Raw genomic sequence first — 14,630 nt, 5'->3', positions numbered from 1 at the left:
GGGGGGATATGTGCCAAAAATCTGGGTTCAACCCCTTTTGCCACTGACATGCTGAGGGGGACTTGAGTGTGTCTCTTGCACCTTTTGAGTGTCCACTTGTCAACCCATAAGATGAAGAATGACCACCCATCCCTCCCATCCTACAGGCCTTGTCTTTTCCTCCCTGGGGCGGGGTACGTCTCCTGTTGCCACAGGATGCCAATCTGTCTCCTCTGGATTGTAAGGCCCTGAGGGCAAGGTCTGTTCTCCTCCAGAGCCTAGCACAGGGCTGAGCACATCACACCCACTCAGCAGAGGGGGTGGAGCTGAGCAGGACAGACTTCCCTGGTCACTCAGATGGTAAAGAATCCAACTGCAATGCAGGAGACCTGGGTTTGATCCCTGGGTCAGGAAGATCCCCTGGCGAAGGAAATGGCAACCCACTCCAGTATCCTTGCCTGGAAAATTCCATGGAGAGAGGAACCTGGTGGGCTACAGTATATGGGGTCACAAAGAGTTGGACATGACTGAGTGACTAACATTTTCACATGTTCTGAGCAGGACAGAAGTGAACCTTTTAGACATGCCAGGCTGGAAATCCCAAAAGGAGATGTGGGTACCCATGAGATACTTTTAGGTGGCATAATTTAAAAGAAGATAGGTATTCATTAAACGTGTTATCTTTTATGGAAATTGATAAAGGCTTGGCATTTATGGTAATGATATAAGATCTCCACTTAAAGTTATAAGAAAAATAAGAGATGGTTTAAAGAAAATTTTAAGTCAATGATACTAGAGTTAGAATATGCTTTTGGTAAAAATCATGGGAGTCTGGGTAGCTGTGCGCTCAGGTCTAGGAGATATCACTCTAGTGCAAGCCCTGGGTTTGACCATAAAGCTGCTGGATGGCCTTGGCCAAAGCACTTGTCCTCTCTGTTTCAAGAGTAAAGGGAAAGGATGGGACCAGGACAAGGCTGGCTGGAGTCTGGGGAGCGCAGAGGGGCGGGTCTGGACAAAGGGGTGACGAAGAGGTGCTGACCAGGCGGGGATCCCTCTGCTAGACGCCCACCCCCTTTAACCAGAGCACTATTATTTCATTTTGTTTCTGCATACAACTCTATTAAAAAATTGCTTTGTAAACTCACAGGGCAGGATGATCTTTTAGGGCCCGACTCTGACAATGGTCGCTCTGAGTGATGCTCCCCACCTCCTTCATCCCTCGGAGCCAGTGAGAAACTAGAGGAGGCCCCAGAGGCTTGGGGGTTAACACCTCACCTACACTGGAGCTCTAGAGCCCCACAGCCTCCTGTCCCAGCCCTGCTCTGAACTGAGCAAACAGCTATTCATGGAGTGGCCCTGGCAGAAGCAACAAAGGCGCCCATTGTTCCCTGTGGAGCCTGCTGGCTGCCTCCCTCCCCAGGAAGAACCTCTTAGAATCCCCTGCAGAAACCCAAGAGCCAGGGGCTGTGGGCATCTCGCTTCTCCCTGGAGGCTGCAGGGAGGGGCTCAGGGGGACAGTTATGGAGGGGACAGAGCTGGGATCACGGTGGCCATGACCTCCGGCTTACGAGAAAGAGGCTAAAGATATGTGGACAGAAGGACAGGCGGGGGCCACATCTGCACCGCCCATCATATCCCAGCACCCAGGACACGGCCACACTCAATGTATATATTTCAGGAATAAATGAATGAATGGACCCACCCTTCTTGGTTTTCCAAACTGTATTATCAGAGTGATTGAAAAAAAGGGAAAGAAATCAGGTTACTTGCCTGCTGGAAAATACTCAGTGGCTCTTCAGTGACCACCAAACAGTAAAATTCAGACTCTGGGGCCTGATACTCACACAGTGGTACTCAGCCACCCCATCCCAAACTGACTCCCCGCCTCACCGCCTGCAACGCCCCACCGTCCCGACTCCCGGCGCTGTCTCATCTCGCCATGCATGTTGCATGTGCTGGCCCTTCCACCTGTAACCCTTTCCCCCGGCTTCTCTGCCTGGCAACTCATCCTTCCCGGATGACTCAACTCAACTGATTTGGCTCCATCCATGTTTATTCTCCCTGGTGGCAGCTCATCTTCTTGGAGGCAGAGAGTGTATTTTCTTTCACTTTCAGCACCTAGCTTAGCACAGGCATGCGGTCAGTCAATGTTCGCCCCAGGAAGGGCTGGAAGAGGGGACTTGCATATGTGGCCATTCATGTGACAGAATTTATTGAGGACTTTTTATGTGTCAGGCGTGTGCTAGGCACCCCACTCCAGTGCTCTTGCCTGGAAAATCCCATGGATGGAGGAGCCTGGTGGGCTGCAGTCCATGGGGTCGCGAAGAGTCGGACATGACTGAAGCAACTTAGCAGCAGCAGCAGGTCCTGGGATAGAGCAAAATAGAAAATATGCTCCTGGGGCCATAGAGCAAATACTCTAGTGGAAGAGAAAAAGGCTCTTGATGGATTGCACAGTTTTGATGACAGCTGTGAAAACTGCTCTAAAGGAAAAGTATGGGGTTCCACGAGGTCCTGGTCTGGAGGTCGAGAAAGGTTTCCTGGAAGACGTGGCATTTGAGTTGAGGTTTTAATTTTACACTCTAAATTATAGCTTGGAGTTTGTTAGATCAGTGGTTCTTAAATTTGAATTGCACTGGCCACACCTGCAAAGCCTGTTAAAATGCAGATTGTCAGGCTACCCCAGGGTTTCTGACTCAGCAGATTGAGGAACATGCATTTCTTCCCTGCAACTTTATTGGAGAACTGACAAATAGAATTGCATGGATCATCGAAAAAGCAAGAGAGTTCCAGAAAAACATCTATTTCTGCTGTATTGACTATGCCAAAGCCTTTGACTGTGAGGATCACAATAAACTGTGGAAAATTCTGAAAGAGATGGGAATACCAGACCATATGACCTGCCTCTTGAGAAACCTGGATGCAGATCAGAAAGCAACAGTTAGAACTGGACATGGAACAACAGACTGGTTCCAAATAGGAAAAGGAGTATGTCAAGGCTGTATATTGTCACCCCGCTTATTTAACTTTTATGCAGAGTACATCATGAGAAACGCTGGGCTGGAAGAAGCACGAGCTGGAATCAAGATTGCCAGGAGAAATATCAAAAACCTCAGATATGCAGATGATACCACCCTTATGGCAGCAAGTGAAGAGGAACTCAAAAGCCTCTTGATGAAAGTGAAAGTGGAGAGTGAAAAAGTTGGCTTAAAGCTCAAGATTCAGAAAACGAAGATCATGGCATCTGGTCCCATCACTTCATGGGAAATAGATGGGAAAACAGTGGAAACAGTGTCAGACTTTATTTTGGGGGGCTCCAAAATCACTGCAGATGGTGATTGCAGCCATGAAATTAAAAGACGCTTACTCCTTGGATGGAAAGTTATGACCAACCTACATAGCATATTGAAAAGCAGAGACATTACTTTGCCAACAAAGGTCCATCTAGTCAAGGCTATGGTTTTTCCTGTGGTCATGTATGGATGTGAGAGTTGGACTGTGAAGAAAGCTAGCACCGAAGAATTGATGCTTTTGAACTGTGGTGTTGGAGAAGACTCTTGAGAGTCCCTTGGACTGCAAGGAGATCCAACCAGTCCATTTTGAAGGAGATCAACCCTGGGATTTCTTTGGAAGGACTGATGCTAAAGCTGAAACTCCAGTACTTTGGCCACCTCATGCGAAGAGTTGACTCATTGGAAAAGACTCTGATGCTGGGAGGGATTGGGGTCAGGAGGAGAAGGGGACGACAGAGGATGAGATGGCTGGATGGCATCACTGACTCGATGGACGTGAGTCTGAGTGAACTCCGGGAGTTGGTGATGGACAGGGAGGCCTGGCGTGCTGCGATTCATGGGGTCACAAAGAGTCGGACACGACTGAGCGACTGAACTGAACTGAACTGAAAGAGTATAAATGGAAGATGTGATACACATACTGTGAGAGACAACCGCATTGCTAACAAACTCCCAGGTGAAGCTGTTGGTCCAGGGACCAGTGTGGGAACCGCTGAATTTGCCCAAAGCGATGAGAGGAAGAGGGGCAGAGATTTCCAGGCAGCAAGGACAGCGTGGGTGCTGGCCTGAGGTGGACGTCAGCCCAGCATGTTCGAGAAACTGGAAGAAGGTTAACGTGGCTGGAGTCTGTGAGCACGACAGAGGGAGAGCAGCGGGGAGAGGACCCAGGCGACGGTGAGGAGCCGGCCGCTCCCCTGCAGGCCCCGAGGCCGCTGCACAGGGACAGACAGCTCCTCCAGGGCGCAGGGTGGGAGGCAGAGTCAGGAGAGCGTTGGGGCTGGGGACCAGTGGGAAGGTGGCTGCAGCTGTCCAAGGGAGCGCTGGCGGTGGCGTGGGGCGGGGTGTTGGCCAGGGAGATGGAGGGACACGGCCAGTCAGCGGGCATCAAACAAAGGAACTGTGAGCAAGACTGGAAAGCAGTGTCAGATGAAGAAGAGGCGTGTTTACTGTGCCTGGCCCAAGGGGATTCTGGGGGCTGCAGCCTAACATCTGCTCAGCCCCACAGATGCCGTGTGACCTCAAGGGAGCCATCAGCCTCTGTGGTCCTCCCGTAGTCAGTGGGGAGGGCCAGCTTGGCCTTGCAGGGCTGGGACGCTCCCTCTGCCCCAGACTTGAGGGCAGGACGTGCCTGCAGCTTGCTGGCATCTGGCTCTCCTAGCTTGTCCACCTGCCCTGGGCCTCGTTAACACCAGCAGGGCTTACTCCACTGTGAACCCAGCTCCTGGCAGCCTGGGTGTGACATCCTGTCCCCAGGTCTTTGCAAGAATCTGAGGGAGTTTGTGGGTGCCAGCCTGGCGTGCAGCCCCACGGCGAGCACCCTCCCGGAGCCTTCTGAGGGGGAGGCAGCTGGAGCCCTGGAGTGGGCAGCTGGTCTGGACTGGGATCCGTGAAGGCAGACCGTGACTCTTGTTTTTAGCCAGCCCTCTTCTGTGCCTGGTGGGCTCAGCAGCGTCTCTCACTAGGCACTGGGGCCTCCAGTTGCCCAGGGGCCCTCTCCTTAGGGAAGAAACAATCTAATCCATGGTCACTCTCTCCCCAGACACCTGCAACCACTCCCTGCAGATCCAAGGTTAATGCCTGATCCCAGCGTTCAAAGCCCAGGTTTAAACGAATCCACTCTCTAGTCTTACACTCAGGCTACAGAAACTACGCCCTTTCTGCCCCCCAGTGTCCCTACTTTCCTGCCAGGCACCTTGCTCCTGCATGGCCTGTCCGGGTCACACTGTGAACCCCCGTCCATCCTCCAGCTGGGTTGCCACCCCCTCCAGGAAGTCCTCCCCGATCCTATCAGCCAGGACCCACCTCTCCCTCCCTGTGCTGGTGCTTCAAACAATACTTAACACGTCTTCAACATTTCTCTCCCGTGAACATTCTAAGCGTTTTGAGGCCACAGTTCATTGTTATCTGTCTTAATAATATAATAAACCCAACGGGCTTCCCGGGTGGCAGTAGCAGTAAAGAACCTGCCTGCCAACGCAGGAGACGCAGGAGATACAGGTTCAATCCCTGGGTGGGAGATCCCCCGGGGGAGGATACAGCAAGCACTCCGGTGTTCTTGACTGGAGGAGAATCCCATGGACAGAGGAGCCTGGTGGGCTACAGTCCATGGGGTCATAGAGAGTCGATTCAGCATGCACAAAACCCAATACCAATTCACGAAAACCACGACTGACTGCGTGCTGGACACTGTTTTAAGTCCTAAGCCCACGTAATCTCAGTCTATCCTTCTGACAACCCCACGAGGCCCGTGTTAATGTCATCCCGTTTTACAGATGAGCACACTGAGGCCCACAGAGGGCAGGCATTTGCTCTGAGTCTCAGGGACAGAGACAGGCAGGATGTGGGGGAAACTGAAGCTCTCTGAGCTCCAGGCCTGGCTGCTCCTGTCCTGGGAGAGATCCAGGGGTTCCAGTCCTCCCTAAAAATCATCTGGGTAGGGGCACCTGGTGAAGGAGGGGGAGTGCCAGGCCTGGGTCAGGAAAGGATCAAACGAGAAGCCCCCACTTATTTTGCAGGTGGGCATCAGTCCAGAGAGTGGACACCAAAAGCTGGCATCCTACCCTGGGTCTTAGGATAAGTGACCAAGGCAAGCTGTCAGTGTCCTGGGCATGGGGCCGGGCACTGCTGGGCAGGACAAAGCTGCCACCAAAAACTGGCCTCCCCCGAAGCTGAATCACGTGCCTGTCCAGCTGGGGATGGGCACTGGGGTGAGTCCTTGCCACTGTGCTCCCACCCGACTCAGGCCCTGTGGCTAGGGACAGAAGATCTGGGGGACCCCAGCCGTGCAGGGAGCGATGGGCTCGACCACAGGGAGCTGCCACTCCCTGGGGACTAGCCTGGAACCAGAGCCTTTCCTTGTTTGTAAGAGTTGAGGGCCCTGGGTGTTGTTCTAATTTATGGGGCCACCTGGCCTGGCCTGAATTCCACCTCTGTCATTCTCTCAGGGGCAACACTGCCCTGGCCAAGCTCGGCCACATGCCCTTGGCCTTCCGCCGTTCCGTCCAGCGGTGCCCATCCCTGAGGCTGGTGGTGGAGCCTGGTGACAATCCAGTCTATGTGCGCCCCTGGCCACATCCATCCATCCATCCAGCCAACCAAGGAGCCATCAATGACCTGAGGGCAGGAGGCTCACAGGAACGAGGGAGGCATTGAGCAGGGGGAAGACGCGCCTACAACACCCGTCCCAGAAGATGGCCTGCCAGGGCGGCCACAGGCGTGGGCTCCGCGCCGCCGCCATCATGCAGCTTCGCCACCGTGGACAAGCTCCCCCAGTGCGTTTCCCCATAACTGCACCTGCTCACGACGCTGCTGCGGGTTTTGTTGCTGCTGTTCAGTCACTAAGTCATTCCGACTCTCTGCGACCCCAGGGACTGTCGCCCGCCAGGCTCCTCTGTCCATGGGACTCCCTGGGCAAGAATACTGGAGTGGGTTGCCATTTCCTTCTCCAGGGGAATCTTCCCGACCCAGGGATCCAACCTGTGTCTCCTACATTGGCAGGTGGATTCTTTACCATTGAGCTACCTGGGAAGCCCGCTGTGAGGTTTAAACACAAATAAATTGTCAAATCCCTGGAGTAAGAAATGGCACCCCACTCTGGTATTTTTTCCTGGGCAGAGGAGCCTGCCAGGCTACTGTCCATGAGACTGCAAAGAGGCAGACACGACTGAGCAACTGAACTCAAATTATGAAATGCATATGTCATGAATGTACAAAGTGCCCATAAGGCTGCCCGGTACAGAATAAGTTAGCTAGCAATATTAAGTAAATAATAAGATCTACAAAGAAAAGCAGCAGTCCTGAGGTGGGGAGCGCCTGGGGCTTGGGGTCGGCACCGCGAAATGCGGGCTGGGTGGGGAGGAGTTCAGAAAGCTGGGAGGAGGTGACAGGAGTTGAGTCTTGCCAGGCTTGCAGAGGTCTGGGGGCCACGTGCCAGGCAAAGGGAACAGCACCTGCAGAGGCCCGGAAGCAGGGAGGAGGAGCTGCAGTCAGGGGCCAAGAGCAGCGTCCACAGAACCGGCGAAGCTGGAGTGGAGGCAGGTGGGTCAGCAGGAGGGGGGGCCTGACACCCGGTGCGGGGGCGCTCAGGCACCGCAGGCCCTAGCCCTTCGATCGGGTCCTAAGGACACTTTGTAAAACACTCACACCAACAAAGAGTCAGAGAGAGGGCGATCTGAGTTGAGTTGAGGGAGTGACGTGGGGTTGCATTTAGCTTTGGCAGGTTCTCCTCCAAGGCTGGGGGCTTCCCAGGTGGCTCAGCCTGCAGGAGACACAGGTTCTGTCTCTGGGAAGACCCCCTGGAGGAGGGCATGGCAACCCACTCCAGTATTCCTGCCTGAGAATCCCACGGACAGAGGGGCCTGGCGGGCTGCAGTCCATGGGGTCACAGAGAGTTGGACCCGCCTTAGCGACTGAGCACACAGGTGCCCCCAAGGCAGGATGTGCAACTGCCCTGAGCCCTGTTTGCCCAGCATTTTACTGCACTGACGTCTGGGACTCCTTCCCTGCTACCCCCTCTCCTGTCTTCGGTCGGAAGGTGGCGGGCCAGGCCCTGCTGGGAGAAATGGCTGGCCAGCCTCTGCCTTGGGGAATCTCAGAGGAAGGAACCCAGGCTCACTCTACTTCCAACCTCGTGGGCTCATCATGAGGTCAAATGCAGCCAAGAGAAAGCCCTACAGAAGCAAGAGGCGACCGATGACATCACCTCTGCCCGGAAGCTCCTGCAGACCTCAGGAAACGGGTATGGAGAGAGCTCACCACCCAGTCAAGCACTGTTCCCCTCCTGGTCAGATGCATGAACCCAGGGCTTGTGGGTCAGGGGACGAGTCAGGCAGAGTGCAGCCGCCTTGTCACCTTATTCCAAGGCTGTGCGTTCTCCAGGCTCCCAGGGGACCTGGCGGAGGTGAGCAGCAGGATGAAATTGACATGGGGGTGCCACTCACGCAGCGCTTTCTCTCCAACAACAAGTCAGAATCAGATGTGGACTCAGGTCGGCCCACCAAAGCAGCAGCTGTGGGCTGAAGGGACCGCTGGGGGAGACCGCGCAGAGGAGGCCGGTGCGCAGACGAGGCCCGCCCCAGACCTCAGATAAGCGCGCTGCGTGGGGGGCAGGGAGGGGAGAGGAAACAGCAAGTGTCTTTAACAAGGATCCCGAAGTAAATCTCTACAAAAACATTTCCTACTTCCTTCTTTCTGTGCATCTGTTTTTAGCGTGCTGCAGGCCAGCCCTCAGAATGTCGCTGGGTCAGGTCATCATCCCCAAAGGACCGGTTTTGCTGGGAGAGGGTGGGTGGCCCTCAGGGCCAGCCGAGGAAGGGGCAGGCGAGGCCCTGCATTGCGTCTGGAGGTGAAGGAGGTCTGTGCGCGTCTCAGGAGAGGGGACCCAGAGCCCTTGGGAAAGCAGGTGGGTGTTGCGGTCTGTTCACTCATCTTTGTGATTTAGGACCGAGGGGTCAAGACACCACTCCCTCACTGACAGGGCCCAAGGCCCACCACCTTGTCCCTCAGTGTCTCCTTGGAGACTGGAGACCCTGGGGCATCACGCGGGGGTTGAGTCAGGACTTGTGTCTGGGTGGGGAGGGAAGCGGAAGGTCAGTTGGGGGTGGGTGAAGTCTCCGGGAGCAGTGTCTCATGGCCCTGGTTGGGGCTGGGAGGGACACAGGTTAAGAGGGTCATCTAATTCAATCTAAACTGGAGGTTAGAGGGGCTTCCCCAGTGACTCAGTGATAAAGAATCTGCCTGCAGTGCAGGAGACCCAAGAGATGCGAGTTTGATCCTTGGGTTCAGAAAATCCCCTGGAGAAGGGAATGGCTACCCACTCCAGTATTCTTGCCTGCAGAATTCCATGGACAGAGAAGCCCGGCGGGCTACAGTCCATGGGGTCACAAAGAGTCGTACACAATTTAAGTGGCTGAGGACACAGAGGTTAGAGAGGAGATTAAGGGCATGAGTTCTGAGCCAGACAGGACTAGACCTGAGTCCTGTGTGACATCAGGCAAATGGCTTCACCTCCCTGAGCCTCACTTCCCTCATCTACGAAATGAGATGATCCAAGCACAATCTCCAAGGTCTGCGGGGAGGAAAAGAGGAGATAATGCACGTGGTATGTTGTTGTTCAGTCACTAAGTCATGACTCTTTGCGACCCCAGGGACTGCAGCACACCAGACTCCTCTGCCCTCCACTATCTCCCACAGTTTGCTCAAATTCATGTCCCTTGAGTTGGTGATGCTGTCTAACCTCTTATCCTCTGCCATGTTGACAGATGTTCTTATCATTACAGCTATCAGGAGTGACAACAGCTCAGTCTCCTTGGTATCGGGAGGGGCTTCCTTCCGCTGACCAGCGGTTCTTAGCTGGAGGCGACTTGGCCTACCAGGGGCGGCTGGGTTATCTGGAGTCGTTTCTAGGTGTCACAGCTGGGGGTTGCTACTGGCATCCATGGGCTTCCCACTGTAGGAGAAGCACTGCCTGCCACTGTAGGAGGCATAGGAGACGCAAGTTTGATCCCTGGTTGAGAAGATCCCCTGCAGGAAGGCACAGCAACCCACTCCAGTATTCTGGCCTGGAGAATCCAATGGACAGAGGAGCCTGGCGGGCTACAGTCCATGGGGTCACAGAGGGCCGGACACGACTGAGTGACTAAGCACGCAACTAAGCACACACTGGCATCTGGGGGGTGAGAAGCCAGGGAGGCTGCTAAACATGGCACAGTGCCCAGGACACCCCTGGTGGCAACGAGCCATCCTGGCCCAAACGCAGCGGTGCCGAGGCTGAGGCGCGTCGCCCAGACCTGTGCTGCGCAGGACACACAGTGGTCACGGCCAGCGGCGCCCATCGAGTGCCTCAAATGCGGTTAGTCCGCACCGAGGCGTGCTGCACAGTACGAAACACACGCTGAGTTTCCAATACTTAGTATGAAAAAGAGGATGTCGAACTAGCTCTGAACAATTTTTATACTGATTATATATTGAAATGCTAATATTTGGGATATATTAGGTTAAAATATCAGCAGTACATGAACCGTGAATTTCCAGATGTTCAAGATGGTTTTAGAAAAGACAGAGGAACCAAAAATCAAATTGCCAACATCCACTGGATCATCGAAAAAGTAAGAGAGTTCCAGAAAAACATCTATTTCTGCTTTATTGACTATGCCAAAGCCTTTGACTGTGAGGATCACAATAAACTGTGGAAAATTCTGAAAGAGATGGGATACCAGACCACCTGACCTGCCTCTTGAGAAACCTATATGCAGGTCAGGAGGCAACAGTTAGAACTGGACATGGAACAACAGACTGGTTCCAAATAGGAAAAGGAGTACGCCAAGGCTGTATATTGTCACCCTGCTTATTTAACTTATATGCAGAGTACATCATGAGAAACGCTGGGCTGGAAGAAGCAAGAGCTGGAATCAAGATTGCCGGGATAAATATCAATAACCTCAGATATGCAGATGACACCACCCTTATGGCAGAAAGTGAAGAAGAACTAAAAATCCTCTTGATGAAAATGAAAGAGGAGAGTGAAAAAGTTGGCTTAAAGCTCAAGATTCAGAAAACGAAGATCATGGCATCTGGTCCCATCACTTCATGGCAAATAGATGGGGAAACAGTGGAAACAGTGTCAGACTTTATCTTTTTGGGCTCCAAAATCACTGCAGATGGTGACTGCATCCATGAAATTAAAAGACGCTTACTCCTTGGAAGGAAAGTTATGACCAACCTAGATAGCATATTCAAAAGCAGAGACATTACTTTGCCAACAAAGGTTCGTCTAGTCAAGGCTATGGTTTTTCCAGTAGTCATGTATGGATGTGAGAGTTGGACTGTGAAGAAAGCTGAGCACCGAAGAATTGATGCTTTTGAACTGTGGTGTTGGAGAAGACTCTTGAGAGTCCCTTGGACTGCAAGGAGATCCAACCAGTCCATCCTAAAGGAGACCAGATTTCTTTGGAAGGACTGATGCTAAAGCTGAAACTCCAGTACTTTGGCCACCTCATGGGAAGAGTTGACTCACTGGAAAAGACCCTGATGCTGGGAGGGATTGGGGGCAGGAGGAGAAGGGGACGACAGAGGATGAGATGGCTGGATGGCATCACTGACTCGATGGACATGAGTTTGAGTGAACTCCGGGAGTTGGTGATGGACAGGGAGGCCTGGAGTGCTGTAATTCATGGGGTCGCAAAGAGTCGGACACGACTGAGAGACTGAACTGAACTGAACTGAATTGAACTGAGGTTAAAGTATAAGCTATTCGTAGCTCAGTTAGTAAAGAATCTGCCTGTAATGCAGGAGACCCAGGTTCCATTCCTGGTTTGGGAAGATCCCACGGAGAAGGAAATGGCAACGCACTCCAGTATTAATGCCTGGAGAATCCCATGGACAGAGGAGCCTGGCAGGCTATCGTCCATGGGGTCGCAAGGGTCGGACACGACTTAGCGACTAGGGCTTCCCAGCTGCGCTAGTGGTGCAGAACCCGCCTGCCAGTGCAGGAGATGTGAGACACATGGGTTTCAGCCCTGGGTCGGGAAGATCCCCTGGAGGAGGGCATGGCAACCCGCTCAAGTATTCTTGGCTGGAGAATCCCATGGACCGAGAAGCCTGGTGGGCTACAAGTCCATATGGTCGCAAAGAGTCAGACACGATTGAAGCGACACATGCATATATTATTATAATTAACTTTACCTGCTTATTTTAACCTTAAGGCTCTCTTTGTGGCTTGCATTCTATTTCCACTGGACAACAGGGGTCTAGAGTGTACTGCTTCTCTGCGGGGGGTGTGAGAGGGTCTTGGGCCAAATGCAGGTAGGAGGTGAGGGTCGCAGGGGCTGTGACTGGCTTCTTGAGAAAGCACAGAGGGGACGGTCACACCTCTGCGCCCTGCTAGAGGGGGATGAGCACCTCCTTCCCCGCTCTCTGCCCCCCTCTGACAGAGGGTGGGCCTGAGCCTGACCCCTTCTTGACTCCCCACCCCGCAACGGAGGCATCGTGCCAGCCTCTCAGGCTGCACTAAAAGTGCCCCGGTGGACAAACAGGCGGGTATGGTGACAGCTGAGGCTTAGAGGCCTGAGTGTCCTGGCTCCTGGCCCACTCGCTGGCAGTGCCCAGTTAGGACAGGGGTGGGGAAGGGAGGGGAGCGCCCCCAGGGCCACTGAGGCCTGGACCACACTGCACTTCTGAGTTGTGACCCTGAGGTTCACACACGGAGACTGGAGGCAGGGGCCACGGCTGGACAGGGCCCCCAGGTCTGCAGGGTGACCGGCTCTTTGCCCTCGGGGTCGGCCAGTGCCTGCTGAGGAGGAAGGGGGCAGGGGACTGGCCTGGCAGGGCTGGCAGGGCCACTGGAGGTGACAGAGGGAATGCGCTGGGAGGGTGTGGGGGAAGACACAGGGATGGGGTGTCAGAGAGGCTGGGAGAGGCAGGGTGCCCGATGACAGAATGACGTGGGAGCAGTAAGCCACTCAAAGCACAGAGTGGATCGGGGGACTTGCCCACAGGCATCAGCATGAGGTCCCCACCCCAAGTCCTCCCTGCTCCCTCCTCTCAGCACCGAGCCCTCCCATGCCAGCAATGCGCAACACTTCAAGGACCCGGAGCAGAGGGCTGCAGGGTCCCACCTGGGACTCTCCACCACTTCCTTCGCACCAGTCTGGGACTTGGCCGCTTCCTGGCGGGGGCGGGAGCAGTGGGGTGCTTAATTCCATTCCCCCATCCCACGGCCTGCGGTCCCAGGAATCCTGCACCCCACCAGACTTTGAGGACGGGAGAACAGGGCCAGTGGGAACAGGGTCCTGAATGAGGAGAGCTCTTCTGACAAAAACCCGCACGTCCACACCCTCCCTCTGGTGGAACAAGGCCCCTCCCTGACCCCAGGGTGAAGTCAGGGGAAGGCATTTGGGGACAGGGTGCTCCTGGCCAGTGCTTGGGGACAGACAATCACCCGGAGCCCCCACAGGGCGAAATTGGAGCCTAGGCCACCCCTTGGCCAGGTTCCCCCTGGCCATGCCCCAGGCGGATCCAGGAGGAAGTTCAGCTGGTTCGGGAGTCGGGGGAGGGTCTGGGCTGCGGTGGGAGGTGAGCCAGAGAGTCTGGGGGCTTCAGGGCGCTGCTGAGGGCAGAGCGGGGAGGCGAAAGAGAAGAGGCTGGGGAAGCCGAGGGGTGCCCAGGTCGTCCCTGGAGAAGGGCTGGAGAGGGTCGGGGGCGGGAAGTCTGGGGAGAAGCGGCGGGGGTTCTTGGTAAGGGGTAGTGGGGGTTCCCATGCTGTGTCTGCATATCTGGGGGGGTCTCTGTATATGGGGGAGTCTGACACAAGTTTTGGGTGCTGGTTCTCAGGATTTCTGGGCGCGGGGGCCTCGGACGAGGGGCGACTCGGGCTGGAGGCAGCCTGTTCGTGTCCCCGAGTCCGGCGAGGGTCTCGGGTTTTCTGGGCCCAGATTTCGGGCCCAGCCAGCAGGCGGAGGGGCGCGGTGGCCCGGCTCACCTGTAGACGTCGGTCCAGAGCTGCGTGCCCAGCACGTACACCGCCTCGACGCGGCTGCCGTACTGCAGCCGCACCGTCCGCTCGCGCAGCATCGTCGCGCAGCGCCCGGCCCCGCGCGCGTCCTCGCCCGGCCGCTCGGCGTAGCACCTGCCGCAGGTGAGCCCCTCGCAACAGTCCGCCCGCGGCCCGCGCCCCGCCTTTATCGGGCCGCCGGTGGGCGGGGCAGCCCGTGGCCTCCTCGCGCAATGGGCCGCGGGCCCGTCCGTCAAGCGTGGCCACGCCCCACCCCCAGCTTGGTCAGGGTGACGTCAGCAGTTGAGTTGCTCATTCTTTCTTTCAACAGACTTTCCACTGGCCCCCAGCTGCCGGCGCCAGGACGCAGAGCCAGCTGCCCCTCTGGGCGACTCCAGCCCCGCGGGCAGATAATGCAAACGCCACAGGGGCGGGGACAGAGCGAGTGGATGCGCTGACCCAGCCAGGGCTGGGGAGTGAGCCTTATTGGAGGAAGGGTTTGCATTTCTCGAATAACGAGCGATGTTGAGCATCTTTTCTTGTGTTTCTTAGCCATCTGTGTGTCTTCTTTGGAGAAACGTCTGTTTAGGTCTTCTGCCCGAACCAGGGCAAGTTTGCTGTGCGGAGCAGGGCCCCAGAGCCAGTGCTCC

At 55.2% G+C, this 14,630-nt stretch overlaps 1 protein-coding gene across 5 annotated transcripts in view; it reads right to left on the bottom strand.

Moving 5' to 3' along the window:
- The window catches only part of PADI2 (peptidyl arginine deiminase 2), a 56,302-nt gene extending 42,159 nt beyond the window's left edge, over positions 1-14,143 (bottom strand). For 2 of the 5 annotated variants that reach the window (XM_070778087.1, XM_070778090.1), the window contains exon 1: positions 13,969-14,142. In XM_070778087.1, coding sequence (XP_070634188.1) covers positions 13,969-14,060 — 92 coding nt within the window. In that variant the 5' untranslated portion in view covers positions 14,061-14,142. Of the gene's footprint in view, positions 1-13,968 lie in introns of all 5 variants that reach the window. The other 3 variants (XM_070778094.1, XM_019982608.2, XM_070778104.1) reach the window with 2 other exon arrangements.
- Between the last annotated feature and the right edge of the window lie 487 nt (positions 14,144-14,630).

Source organism: Bos indicus, chromosome 2 (genome assembly GCF_029378745.1).
Source record: "Bos indicus isolate NIAB-ARS_2022 breed Sahiwal x Tharparkar chromosome 2, NIAB-ARS_B.indTharparkar_mat_pri_1.0, whole genome shotgun sequence".
Classification (NCBI taxonomy): domain Eukaryota; kingdom Metazoa; phylum Chordata; class Mammalia; order Artiodactyla; family Bovidae; genus Bos; species Bos indicus.
This window is presented reverse-complemented; position numbering and strand designations above follow the sequence as displayed.